The sequence below is a fragment of the Carcharodon carcharias genome, chromosome 16 (assembly GCF_017639515.1).
Source record: "Carcharodon carcharias isolate sCarCar2 chromosome 16, sCarCar2.pri, whole genome shotgun sequence".
Lineage (NCBI taxonomy): Eukaryota > Metazoa > Chordata > Chondrichthyes > Lamniformes > Lamnidae > Carcharodon > Carcharodon carcharias.
In genome coordinates this window covers 114,063,774-114,078,047 of record NC_054482.1, presented here as the reverse complement: position 1 = coordinate 114,078,047, position 14,274 = coordinate 114,063,774, and the positions used below count along the sequence as shown (strand labels likewise).

At 42.6% G+C, this 14,274-nt stretch overlaps 1 protein-coding gene across 1 annotated transcript in view; it reads right to left on the bottom strand.

Moving 5' to 3' along the window:
- The window catches only part of LOC121288987 (vitellogenin-like), a 114,724-nt gene that overhangs the window by 15,440 nt on the left and 85,010 nt on the right, over window positions 1–14,274 (bottom strand). The window contains exons 26-31 of the mRNA XM_041207848.1: window positions 12,998–13,210; window positions 10,955–11,097; window positions 10,743–10,872; window positions 10,498–10,627; window positions 8,655–8,847; window positions 1,413–1,504 (exon numbers count right to left, since the gene is read on the bottom strand). Of these exons, the coding sequence (XP_041063782.1) occupies window positions 1,413–1,504; window positions 8,655–8,847; window positions 10,498–10,627; window positions 10,743–10,872; window positions 10,955–11,097; window positions 12,998–13,210 (901 nt within the window). The remainder of the gene's footprint in view (window positions 1–1,412; window positions 1,505–8,654; window positions 8,848–10,497; window positions 10,628–10,742; window positions 10,873–10,954; window positions 11,098–12,997; window positions 13,211–14,274) is intronic.

Here is a 14,274-nt window from a genome sequence, read left to right as displayed (position 1 = left end):
ACGGCGCTGCAGTTGGCCGCCACATGAACAGACTTATCGCATGAGTGACAAAGTTTGGGCTGCCCAGCGTAGACAAGGTAGCCACGACTTCCTCCGATAGTGAAGCTGGAAGGAGGGTGGAAGATGGTTCCCTTACCATCGGTCTTGAGCGTGACCTTGACCTGGCGTTTGCATGTCCAAATCCCGAAGGCATCTCTAACCTCGGTGTAGCTCCCAACCTTGTCAAGGTACCTGGCGAGGAAGGTGAACACGTCGGTGGCAGGGACATGGAGGTTGTAGAGATGCACAGTCACCACACAGTCCCGTTGCAATGGCAGAGCAAAGAGCGGCTCCACCGTCAGGATCTTCATCTCCGGCTGGTCTCTCTTCTCCTCAAACACCTTCAGGAACTTGACGCAAGCTGCCACATGCTTGAAAGTCACGTCGAAAAATCCAGCGCTGGGGAAGTCTTGCAGGGAGTAGATCTCCTCCACTTCAAATCCACACGCCTTCAACAGGATCCGCTTGATGAAGAAGGCCCGATCCATAGGTGCTCCTCCTTCGTTGTCCTTAACCGTCACCCGAACGGTGTTAGGTACCCCATGGTATGGGCTCGACTGGTTATAGCCATCGCTTCACGACTACCCAAAAGGCCGAGAAGCGAAAAACTGTTGACTAATATGACATAGAATGTACAGCACAGAAAAGGCCAATTGACCCAATTGCTTCATACTACCATCTATCCTGCACATGAGTCTACTCTCATTCCTCTTTACTGCATCCCATCAACTATTCTGTTCTTCCTCGTGTCTTTATCTAGCTTCCCCTTAAATGCATCTGTGTTATTCACTACAACTACTCCTTGTGATAACAATTTCCACATTCTGGCCAAAGTTTCTATTCTGGAATTTTCTAACAATTTTAGAATATGTTTCTGTGATTGGGCATTTTACAGGAGGTATGTTGCAGCACTTGCTAGGAACAACTGGCAAGATAATCAGCAGAGCTGGTAAAGTGGCTCATTTACGCTTGCTACAAGTGGCACACATTCATACATAGAGTCCGGTTTTCCACAAACAAAAGAAATGTGTTTAAGCCTTGTGCCTTTTTTGAATTACTCAGAAGCCTGGGGAGTCTATAGTTCCTGGTTGTTTTTTCTATTACAACGCTTTGGTCAACGTGTCAACCAATTACTATCCTTTTCTCCTGTAGTATAAATTGTTGTGATTGTTTGAAATTTGGCATTCTTGTGTTTGTCCTGATGCGTGCAAAATGTAAAGCTTAGGCAACATGTCTCTCTTTTCAGTGATATTCAAATTTTTAAATTGGTGCCACTGTTTTACTAAGCAATACCTCTGCGCTATATAGTCCAACTCTGCACTGTTATTGTTAGGAAGCGTCTGATTTTATCCATTTGTAAAAGAGTTACTCACTTTGGATAATCTTTCCTTGGTTACTCAGACTGGTTTCAACATTGTCCACCATGAATTTTATTCCATCCTGTGTAGGATATGCTTCAATTACACTGTTAAAGATAAAATAGAAATTCTATTGGAATATAATAGCACAATTAAGAAAGAAAGAGCAAAAGAGAAGTTAGATTCGTTATGTTACTGGATGAGTAAACTAGAGGCTTGAATCAACAATACAATGGATGTCACATCAAGTCACACAACGGAAGTTGGAGAATTCAGTTTTTAAAATCAGGAGCTGATAGCAGTAAGAGTAACCTTGAAGCTGGTGCATTGTTGTAATAATTAAACTGATTCAATAAAGCCCTTTACAGAAGGAATCCTGCTGTCCTTACCTGACCTAGGTCTAAATGTGATTCAGTCCCATAATAATGTGGTTGAATCTTTAGCTGGCTGCTGCGATGGATAAGCAAGCCATTCAGTTGTATAAACAACTTACCTTCATCAAATAGGCTTCAACAGTTAAAGATGACCCAACCAGGGATGAGAAATAAATGCTGGTCCTTGGCTGTAATATCTACATCCCAACAAGGAATTAAAAAAGCAAGGCCATTCAGTTCACCCATGTTCATCCATGTATGATCTATACAGATTACAGACATGGATCATGTATGTAGACACAGAAACGGGTTCTTTAGCCCCTCGAGACTGTTCCATTCAATGAGATCATGCTTGATCTGAAACCTTACTTCATATACCAGCCTTTGCAATACAGTCCTTAATACATTTGGTTAATAAAAGTCTATTGATCTCAGATTTAAAATTAGTAACTGACCTGCCATCAATTGTCATTTAGGGAAGAGAATTCCAAACTTCTATTATCCTTTGTGTGTAGAAGTCTTTCCTCATTTCACTCCTGCAATATCTGTCCTAGATTCCCCAAATAGCAGGAATCATTAAGGGTGCGTGAAGAGTCAAGCAATTACACCGGAGGGAGATGGAGACTGAGTGAGTAGCGAATTCGGTTCACGTGGGAATTTGGTGCATGGGGGAAAGGGGTGTGCTATACATTGGAATTATTCTAAGTTAATTAAGTGAGTAATAAAATTAAGTTAACTAAATAAAATAAGTAACAATGGCAGGACAGGTGTTATGTTGCAGCTTTGGAATGTGGGTGCTTTTGGATGCCAAGGTGATCCAGGGCAAACATGTCTGCAGGAAGTGTAAGCAGCTTAAGGAATTCCAGATCAGACACTGTGCAACATAAGGGAGGGGCTGAAATACCTGGACACTTTGTTCCAGAAGATGGTCATGTCTCTTAGAATAGGGTTGTCTGTTTTGGTCAGCAGTGAGGAACAGGAGGAAGTGCCTATGAGTGAGACAGGTAATGATTTCTTGAAATGTGTACAGGAGAACTTTTTAGGTCAATATGTTGAGGGTCCAACAAGGGATGGTGCATTGCTGGACCTAATTCTGGGGAATGAAGCCGGACAGGTGGCGGAGGTGGTGGTGGGGGAGCATTTTAGTGATAGCGACCACAACATGGTACAGTTTAAGCTTGTTATGGACAAAGAAATAAACAAGTTGCAAAAAAATATTTTGGTTTGGGGGAGAGCGGATTTTAGTAAAATAAGGCAGGATCTGGCCAAGGTGGACTGGGGGGATCTGGCCAAGGCTACTTGTGGAGAAATCTACTGAAGAGCAATGGGGGGCATTTAAAAAGGAAATGGGGAGGGTACAGGCTCAACATGTTCCCTCTAGTGTGATAGGAAGGAGTAACAAGCCCAGAGAACCATGGATGACCAGAGATATTCAGGATACAATGAGAAGGAAAAGAGAGGCTTTTAGCTGGTACAAGGGAAGCAAATCAGCGGAGGCCTTAGTAGAGTACAGACAGTGCAGGGTGGAGCTTAAGAAAGCAATTTGGAAAGCAAAGAGGGGATATGAGAAAGCTCTGGCTGGTAAAAGTAGGGAAAATCCCAAGATATTCCATAAGTATAATGGGAAGAGGATAACCAGGGAAAGAGTGGACCCATTAGGGACCAAGGGGGAAATCTATGGGTGGAGCCTGAGGACATCGGTAGAGTGTTGAACATCCGTCTTCACCCAAGAGAATGGGGATGAAGGTATGGAACTCCCAGAGAGGGACTGCGAGGTTCTTAAGCAAATTGATATAGGAAGTGACAAGGTATTGGAGGTGTTGGAAGGCTTAAAAGAGGACAAATCTCCAGGTCTGGATGATTTGTGTCCCAGACTGCTGAGGGAGGCAAGGGAGGAGATCGCTGGGGCTCTGACCCAAATTTTTAATTCCTCTCTGGCCACGGGGGAGGTGTCAGAGAACTGGAGAACAGCTAATATGATTCCACTATTTAAGAAGGGTTGTAGAGATAAGCCAGGGAACTACAGATCAGTGAGTAGGGAATCTATTGGAGAAAATTCTGAAGGAGAGAATCTATCTCCACTTGGAGAGGCAAGGTTTGATCAGGGATAGTCAGCATGGCTTTGTCAGAAGGAGGTCATGTCTAATAAATTTGATTGAATTTTTTGAGGAGGTGACCAGGTGTGTAGGTGAGGGTAGTGCAGTGGATGTAGTTTATATGGATTTCAGCAAAGCATTTGACAAGGTCCCACATGGGAGACTTATAAAGAAGGCAAATGCACATGGGATACAGGGTAATTTGAGAAGGTGGATTCAAAATTGGCTTAGTTGTAGGAGACAGAGGGTGATGACAGAAGGATGCTTTAGTGACTGGAAGCCAGTGTCCAGTGGCATACCACAGGGATCTGTGCTCGGTCCCCTATTATTCGTCATTTATATAAGTGACATCGATGACTATGTTGGGGGGTAGGATTAGTAAGTTTGCGGATGACACAAAGATTAGCTGGATGGTTAACAGTTTGGTTGAGTGTCTTGGGCTACAGGAAGATATAGATGTGATGGTCAAATGGGCAGATAAGTGGCAGATGGAATTTAACCCTGATAAGTGTGAGGTGATACACTTTGGTAGGAGTAATTTGCCAAGGAAGTATTCAATGAATGGCATGACACTAGGAAGTTCTGAGGAACGTGTGTGTCCATAGATCTCTGAAGGCAGAGGTGCATGTTAGTGGGGTGGTGAAAAAGGCATATGGGACATTTGCCTTTATTTATTGAGGCATAGATTACAAAAGTAGGGAGGTCATACTGGAGTCGTATAGAATCTTGATGAGGCCACAGCTGGAGTACTGTGTGCAGTTCTGGTCGCCAAATTATAGGAAGGATGTGATTGCACTGGAGGGGGTGCAGAGGAGATTCACCAAGATGTTGCCTGGGATGAAACATTTAAGTTATGAAGAGAGGTTGGATAGACTTGGGTTGTTTTTGTTGGAGCAGAGAAGACTGAGGGGCGACCTGATGGAGGTGTACAAGATTATGAGGGGCATGGACAGGGTGGATAGGGAGCAGCTGTTCCCCTTAGTTGAAGGGTCAGTCACAAGGGGACATAAGTTCAAGGTGAGGGGCAGGAGGTTTAGGGGGGGATGTGAGGAAAAACTTTTTTACCCAGAGGGTGGTGAGGGTCTGGAATGCGCTGCCTGGGAGGGTTGTGGAGGTGGGTTGCCTCACATCCTTTAAAAAGTACCTGGATGAGCACTTGGCACATCATAACTTTCAAGGCTATGGGCCAAGTGCTGGTAAATGGGATTAGGTAGGTAGGTCAGGCCTTTCTCACATGTCGGTGGAGACTCGATGGGCCAAATGGCCTCTTCAGCACCGTGATTCTGTAATGGGACATAGCAGTCAGTGGTGGTGGAGCCTCAGACATTGCAATTGTCACACAGGTTTGAGGTGCTCACAACCTGTGTGGACAAAAGCAAGGTCTGCAAGGTGGATGAGCAGGCTGGCCATGGCACCATGATACAGAAAGCCATTCAAGTAGAGAGAGCAAACAGGAATGTCGTCGTATTCGGGACAGTATAGTGCGGAGGTTTGATAATGTACTCAACAGCAAAGAACGTGCGTGCAGGTGGCTGTGTTGCCTTCCTGGTGCCAAGGTTCAGGGCATCTGCTCAGGATTAGAGAGGAGCTTGCAGTGGGAGGCGGAGAATCCAGTCATTGTGGTCCACGTAGGTACCAACAACACAGGCAGGACAAGGAAAGAGGTTCTGCATAGTCAGTATGAGAAGCCAGGTACCAAATTAGGTAGCAGAACCTCAAAGGGTAATAATCTCTTCGATATTGCCTGAGCCTTATGCAAATTGGTTTAGGGTGAATAAGATTAGAGAAATGAATGTGTGGCTCAAAGACTGGGGTGGGAGAAGTGGGTTCTGGTTCATGGGGTACTGGCACTGGTACTGGGGAAAGTGGGGGGCTGTAACATTGGGATGGTCTACACCTGAACCGTGCTGGGATGTGTGTTCTCGCAATTTTCGTAACCAGGGAAGTAGAGAGGGCTTGGCTGGATGTGACAAATAAAGGGATAGAGTGCAGGCAGGAGACCATGATAGTTATATGGGAAATGAGAGTTGTAGAATAGCAGGAAGGGAAAGTGAGATAAAAGCTAAGAATACACCTGTAGTCAAGACTACAAAGATAATAAAAAGACAAAACTAAAGGCTCTGTAACTGAATATGTATAGCATTCATAACAAAGTAAATGAATTGATAGCACACATTGAAGTAAATAAATATAACCTGATAGCCATTACAGAGACATGGCTTGCAGGATGACAAGGATTGGGTCATGTATATTGAGGGGTACATGACATTTGAGAAGAAAGGAAGCTAGGTAAAGGTGGAGGAGTAGCACTGTTGATTGAGGATGGCACTGGTGCAATAGTTAGATATGACCTTGGTTCAGGAGATCAGGATATAGAATTGGTTTGGGCAGAGATGAGGAATAGTAGGGTAAAGAAGTCACTAGTGGGAATGTTCTACAGGCTCCCTAACAATAACCACAATGTAGGACAAAGTAGGCAAGAATAAATTTTGGGTGCTTGTGGTAAAGGGATGGCAACAATCATGGGTGATTTTAATCTACATATAAACTGGAAAAATCAGATTAGCAGTGGTAGCTTGGATGAAGAGTTCAGAGAATGCTTTCAAAATGTTTTTTTTTAAGAGCAGCACATTCTGGAACCAGCCAGACAGCAAGTTATATTATCTTGGTATTGTATAATGTGACAGGATTAATTAATGACCTCCAAGTAAAGGTACCCCTGGGTAGCAGCGACCACAATATGATTGAATTTTACATCCAGTTTGAAAGGGGGAAGAGTGGATCTAAGACTAGTGTTTTAAACTTAAAAAAGGGCAATTATGTGGGCATGGGGAGTGGATGGGGGCACGTAAGGGTGGAGGGTGGGAGCCAGAGGGCCTAATGTTTAAGAAAACAACTGGACAAAGTACCAGAGAAGCCCACCTTGGCACTCAGTGTCCCCTGTGGCTGCCTCCAATCTGCTTCTGGATTTGGTGGGCCAGACTCCATATCCTGCAGCCACGCCTCAGAATGAAGATCTTGCCATTTGGGACACTGTCCTGAGATGGGCGTGGTGAGCAGAAAATTTCTCAACTCCCGCTACTTGACTTGGGATCGGAAAGTCTCTTTGGTCTTCCATTGTTTTAAACTATTCACTGTTTATCCTTTCTAGATCCAAAGTTGGCTGACCTCACACTTGCCTTTATTAAAATCCATTTGTCAATAAGTTTTGCCTATTTGCTTAAACATAGAAGCTAGGAGCAGGAGTAGGCCATTCGGCCCTTCAAGCCTGCTCCGTCATTCAATATGATCATGGTTGATCCTCTATTACTATCTCTTTGTAACTTTATGCTTCCGTCTACACTGCTTACAATTCCACCTACCATTGTGTTATCAACAAACTTGGCTATGTGGCTTTCTATCCTATCATTCTAGTTGTTACTGCCACTCAATCAATATCATAAACTTCAACATTAATGAACAATTTCTCATTAGGCTTTATTGAATGCCATAAAACTAACATCCTTCTACATTCTCCTGTCCACTACTTTAGTCACCTCTTCAAAAAAGAAATCAAAGGTTCACCAGGCATAACCTGTCCTTTATAAATCCATGCTGACTTTCTGATTAGCTGAAAAGTGCAGGGTGTTCAATTTATCCTTAATTATAGGCTGACAACAGAGTTCAGGCTAAGCAGAGTGACATGCACAATTTTCCAACCTTGAAGGACAATTCCAGAATCAAGAGAACTTTAGAAGATTCCGGTTGGGGCACCTACAATGTTCTAACCTACTTCTTTTAAACACTGGATTGGAAACCATCTGGTCCAGGGATTTGTTACTCTAAGTGCTATTATTTTCTTCAACACTGTTATTTTGCTTATGTTAATTTTAGTAAGTCCCTGTTCCTATACATTGGTCATGTAAAATCCATACCAATGACATACATGACTATGTACAATCTGTACTGATCACACATGCGGACCGTGTACAAGCTCCACCAGTCACAGAGATGTACCATATAAAATCCATACCAATCACATGCAACTCAAAACAACTGACTGCATTACGGTGCAAAATGGTAAGATTTAAGAATAGTCCAATGCCTTATCTCATCCGCAGAATGAATAAACTCGAATAATTGTTAAACTTTGAACCCAGAACTAATCTAATGACTCTAACCTAATTATCAATGCCTTATTTTTTCTTTATTTATTCACGGGATGAGGGTTTCGCTGGCTGGGCCACTTCATTTTACCATCATTTCTTGTATTTTAATATTTTTCTTGGAAAAATGATTGAATGTATAACTTACCTCAATATGGACCTTGGTGGCAAGGGAAGTTGATTTTAAATTTTAAAAAATCTTTGATGATGATGATGCATAGACCATGTTCTGAACTCATGTATGGACCACATACAATCTGTTCTGAGCTCATGTATGGACCGTGTACAATCTGCTACTCGGATTACCTTACACAGAATACAAATGGCATTTCACAGAAGCAAACAGACACCGTCACATCCTCCCCTTTAGATCTTACTGCAAGTCTTCGAAAGATGTAAAAATGAGGTGAATCCCTAACTTCCTGTGTACTGTTGCCAACATCTCCCCCACCCATTTCCTATATATTATATATGTAAATATGAGATATTATATATCCTATACTATATACATGGCATTCAAGAGGGAATTGGATGGCTTGCTCCTGTACTGTAACAACTCTGAATCTGTGATTCTATACTACAAATCATCTGTACATTAAGGACATTAATATTTGATTACTGATTAAGATGACGGCTACTTACACATTGGGCACTGATATGAGTAGCTTTATTGCCTTCTTTCTCTGCTGATTATCAGCACGTCGCATCAACAGAACAAACTTTGGAGAAGGTGAACAATCTTTGGTCAGGACGTAGTGACAATCATTAAGTCTTTTATACGTTAGTTCATTGCTATCGAATGTAACAACTCGCTCATTCTCTGCAATACACTCCCCTGCAGAAACAAAATTACTGAAATGTTGGTCTCCAGAAAGCTTTACCCCTACCTTCCTGACAGATTCTGATCAACAATCCATTAACTTCTTTCCTAGTGAACACATGTCATACACAATCACTGCCAGTATTTAGCATTGTTACTAGGGTTGGGATTGAGTTATTTTTTTAAATTCATTCATAGGGGGTGGGCATCACTGGCAAGGCCAGAATTTGTTACCCATTCCTAACTGCCCTTGTGAAGATGGTGAAGAGCAGCTTTCTTAAACAGCTACAGTCCATGTGGTGTAGGTACCCTCACAATGCTGTTAGGAAGGGAGTTCCAGGATATTGATCTAGTGACAGTGAAGGAACGGAGATATATTCCCGAGATGGGATAGTGAGTGACTTGGAGGGGTACTTGCATGTGTCTGCTGCCTTTTTTCTTCTATGTGGTAGAGTTCACGGGTTTGGAAGGTGCTGTCTAAAGAGCCTTTTGGTGAGTTGCTGCAGTGCATCTTGTAGATGGTACACATTGCTGCTACTGTGCAATGTGGAGGGAGTGAATGTTTAAGATGGTTGATTGAGTCCTCCTTAAAACTTTAAAGAACTCTATCATGCCACCCCTCAACCTTCTCTTTTCTAGAAATTGCAGCTCCAGCCTGTTCAATCTTTCCTGATAGTTTTAACCTCCCAGTTGTGGTATCATCCTTGTAAACCTTTATAGCAGCAGTGCTTCTATGCCCTTTATGTTAAATGGAGACTAGAATTGTGCACAATATTCCAAGTGTGATGTAACCAAGGTCATATGTGTAAATCTTTTTTTGTATCTTCCCCAGTGCTTCTATATCCTTTTTGTAATTTGTAGGTAAAATCTGTGCACTAAATGTAGTTTACACAGGGTTCTATATAATTTAAATGTAACTTCACTGCTTTTCATTTCAGTGAAGTGTTTTGGGATGTTTATATCTGCTAAAGGTGCTGTATTGATGCAAAATGTTGTTGTACAGGAAAATCTAGCCTCGTGTTTCTTCAAACCACCTGTTGCACTTCATACTTTGGGGAAACAGTAAGTGTTCTAAAGAGGAAGAGCTCTCTTTAATTCAGCAACCCCTCTCTCCCAGTGGAGAAGACAAACTCACATATGACACAGGTCAGAGATGGAGCTACAACATTGTACTCGAGACCTGTGCTCTCTTGGAGGACTTCACTTGGTCTGATGGCATCATTGAGCTCACTCTTTGATGTACCAATTCACCAAACACTTTTTCCTTGTTTGACATATCACACCATGAACTGACGTTCAGATTAGCAATGCTTTTCTACATGACTTTTTCAACAAAGCCTGTTCTTATTCTATCAGGTGAAATCAAGTGCAGAACCTTTCTCAAGAGTACAAGTAGAAATAATAATTACAAGCAAAAAATAGAAAATGCTGAAAAAACTCAGGTCTAACAGCATTTGTGGAGAGAAAGACAGAGTTAACATATCGAGTCCGTATGACTTCTTCAGTGCTAGCTTCTGAAGAAGAGTCATATGGACTCCAAACGTTAACTCTGCCTTTCTCCCCACAGATGATGTTAGACCTGCTGAGTTTTTCAAGCATTTTCTGTTTTTGCTTCAGATTCCCAGCATCCGCAGTATTTTGCTTTTAGACACAAATAATAATTACGTTGATTCATTGTCAGAAGTAGCCGTGGAATTTCAGCGAAGCTTTTGAATCCTTGAGTCCGTATGATTGGAGCCATTGTTTGAACGTGAACTGGCAAAGGGAGCTCGAAGCCTTGATAATAGATTGTAAACTGGTAGTGAAGCAAAAAGATTCACCATCACAACAGGTAAAGAAATCACAGCTCTCAAATTAAGAAAATGTGAACTGCAGGACAGTTAAGTGAAAGTAAATAAAGATAGCCGTACCTTCGGTAGCTTAACAATTGTATCAATGGTCCGTGGTGATGTTAGGGTTATCAGATAGGTGATCTGACGAGAAGGATTAACTTTAAATTTATTGGAAAATCCTAATAGATAAGCAGCTCCTGACCCAATCCTAGTTAAAAAGAGCATTGTCTTAGTGTTATAGAGAGTGTACATGGAAAACAGTAAAGACAATTATATAATACAATGCTTACATCCTTCCAGCAACTATCATCACTTCAGGAATTTCCGACCACTGAGTTTTAATTTTCATAGATGGGTGATTTTGAAGATGTCCCATTGATGCTTTATAAGAAATCTTATACCTCTGACAGTTTTCACCCCATCTGTACATTATCTAGGAAATTTAAAAAAAAAGACACTGTAGGAATTGCTTAGGTAAACATTCCAGTTCTTGTGACTTGCATTGCAACAGGTGCACCCACCCATCAAAGAGGGGTGTCAGAACCCAGGCCGGTCGAAGGCACACGCACCTGCCTAAAGAAGTCATCCAGACCGGACTCTTTGATCATCCTTAACCTGTGTTGCAGTGAGCCAGGTGACATTATTCCTGGTGGGGCCCAGCTGTACACCTCAAACCACTGTCAGGTGTGGAGATGGGAGAAGCATCCATTGCCCCAGGTTGGAATTTGCCTGATTTCTGCTCCAATCCCTGGATTCTCTGCCAAGCCTGTGCCAGAACATCACCCAGTGAAAGAGTGGAGTATTTCAGACAGTCCACAGAAGACATGATGGATTTGTAAGAGTGTTTGATAAAAGTAAATGAATCACAAAAGGTTAGTATGCAGGTACAGCAAGAAATTAGGAAAGCTAATAGAATGTTATCATTTATTGCAAGGGGAATTGAATACAGAAGTAGGGAGGTTATGCTTCAGTTTTAAAGGGGAGGAGATGGCGTAGTGGTATTGTCGCTGGACTAGTAATTCAAAAACCCAGGGTAATGCTCTGGGGACCCAGGTTTGAATCCCACCATGGCAAATGGTGGAATTTGTATTCAATAAAAATCTGGAATGAAAAGTTTAGTGATGACCATGAAACCATTGTTGATTGTTGTTAAAAACTCATCTGGTTCACTGCTGTCCTTACCTGGTCTGGCCTACATGTGATAGGAATGTGGTTGACTCTTAAACACCCCTGAACTAGGAGCAGGCTTGAGGGGCTGAATGACCTACTCCTGATCCTGCTTCTCCTTGGTTTGTATGTAAATAAAGAGAAACTGGTAATAAGTGCTGGCTTGGCCAGCAACACCCACATCCAACCAATAAAAAAAATGTTTACAGGGCACTAGTGAGACCACATTTTGTGTATTGTGTACAGTACTGGTCTCCTTATTTAAGGGAGGATGTAAATGCATTGGAAACAGTTCAGGGAAGGTTTACCAGGATAATACCTGGAATGGGTGGGTTGCCTTATGAGGAAAGGTTGGACAAGTTAGGCTTGTATCCACTGGAGTTTAGAAGGGTGAGAGGTGACTTGATTGAAACCTTTAAGATCCTGAGGGGTCTTGACAGGGTGGATGTGGAGTGGATGTTTCCACTTGTGGGAGAATCTAGAACTAGGGGTCACTGTTTAAAAATAAGGAGCTGCCCATTTAAAACAGAGATGAGGCAAAATTTTTTCACTCAGAGGGTCGCGAGTCTTTGGAACACTCCCGCTGAAAAGGCGGTGGAAGCAGAGTCTTTGAATATTTTTAAGGCAGAGTTGGATAGATACTTGGTAAGCAAGAGGGTGATAGGTTATCAGGGTAGGTGGGATGCAGATTTGGGGTTACTATCAGATCAGCCATGATCTTATTAAATGGTGGAGCAGGCTCGAGGGGCTGAATGGCCTACTCCTGCTCCTTGTTCATATGCTCGTATGTAAATAAAGAGAAACTGCCTTTGCTGTAAACTCAAGGATACAGATTTAAGACACATGCAAGCAAACGAGCAGTGAGAAACTGGTAAGGACCCTGTGGTCTACACAGAAGATTGGTGGGGGGAGGCGGTGGGGAGGGCGGGTAGGTGATTTGCTGTGTCCTGGAAAGTGCTGCCTGAAATGGCTGTGGAGAAAAAAGATCAATCGTTTCTTTCAAAAGGGAATTGGATTAGTCGTTAAAAAGGGAAAATCTGCAGGGGGATGGGGAGCGGACATGGAGAAGTGGGACAAATTGGACAGCTCTTTCAAAAACCAGGCACAGGCACATTGAACCAAATGGCATCCTTTAGTGCTTAATTGTTCTGTGATTTATACATTACCATGGCTTTGTGTGCTTTAGGGATGGCAGCATCCACACACATTTTCCATCTGCTGTCTTCCTTCAGATCAACAATACGAAGGTGCATTTTAGGCCTGCCATCGGAACTTTGCACGGATCCAGTGAGCTGATAACCTTGCAGTTTTCCATCAGTCCTTTTAGCTTGAGCGAGGATGATGAGTGACGGAGCACTTATGTCTCCAATGAGATCACGCTGGAATTGCAAACAATCATTAACAAAAAATGAATAAGCAGCCAACATAACAAGGTGTGGGGCAAGACGATTCCACCCCTTAAACCTATCCCATCATTCAATTAATTCATGGCTGATCTGTATCTTAACTCTATCCATCCACCTTAATTTTGTAAACCCTTCATCATGTTGCCTAAGAAATATCTGTTCATTTTAGTTCCAAAATTTTCAACTGACCCCGCCTTCAAAAAAATTTGGGGAGGGGGGTGGGGTGTGGAGTTCCAGATATCCACTCCCCTAAATGTGAGGAAGTGCTTCCTGGCCACAGCCCTGAATGGCTTAGCTCTAATTGTAGGGTAACGTCCACTTGTTCTGGACTCCCCCAACCGGAACAAATCTTTTCTCTCTCTCTGCTCTATCTCATTTAGTTGTTATCTAATGAATTATCTAAATACTTGAATTAGACCATCCTAACATCAGGGAATACAGGCCTAAACACTGAAAACTCTCCTTGTAATTTAACCACTATAGCCCCAGTACTTTCAGATGAATCTGCAATGAGTCTTCAATATTTCAGATCCTTTCACTGAATCAGGGTGACTGGTGTTTCCCCTTGAAGCTTGCTTCCTTACTGCCCCTAACCCTCATGAGGTCAGTGTCTACTGGTCAGTGTGATGCAACAGTAGGTTTTCTGCAGGATATGGCCTTTGTGGAATGGAGAGCTCCTTACCCAGCATGCATAGTGGCAGAGAAACCACCCTATCTGTGTGGCTAATTGCTTAGATTTCTCCATCTCAGGGACAGTGATTTCTCAGTCACTGGGTGAAGAACTTCCCATTCGACTGAACATGCTTACACTCCATTCAATGGCCATCTTGAAAGTAAAGCAGACCCTATGGTGTCAACAATTTACAGGTTTCACTGTATACAGTAAAGGTGCAGTGCCTGAGCACAGCAGTCCAGATTGTGATCTAACCAGAGTTTTATGTAACTGTAGATAATTTCCACCCGTTTGCATTCTGACCCACCAGAGATAAAGGCTGTTGAGTGCATGACTAACCTGCTCAGAAGATTGCCTTCTGTTA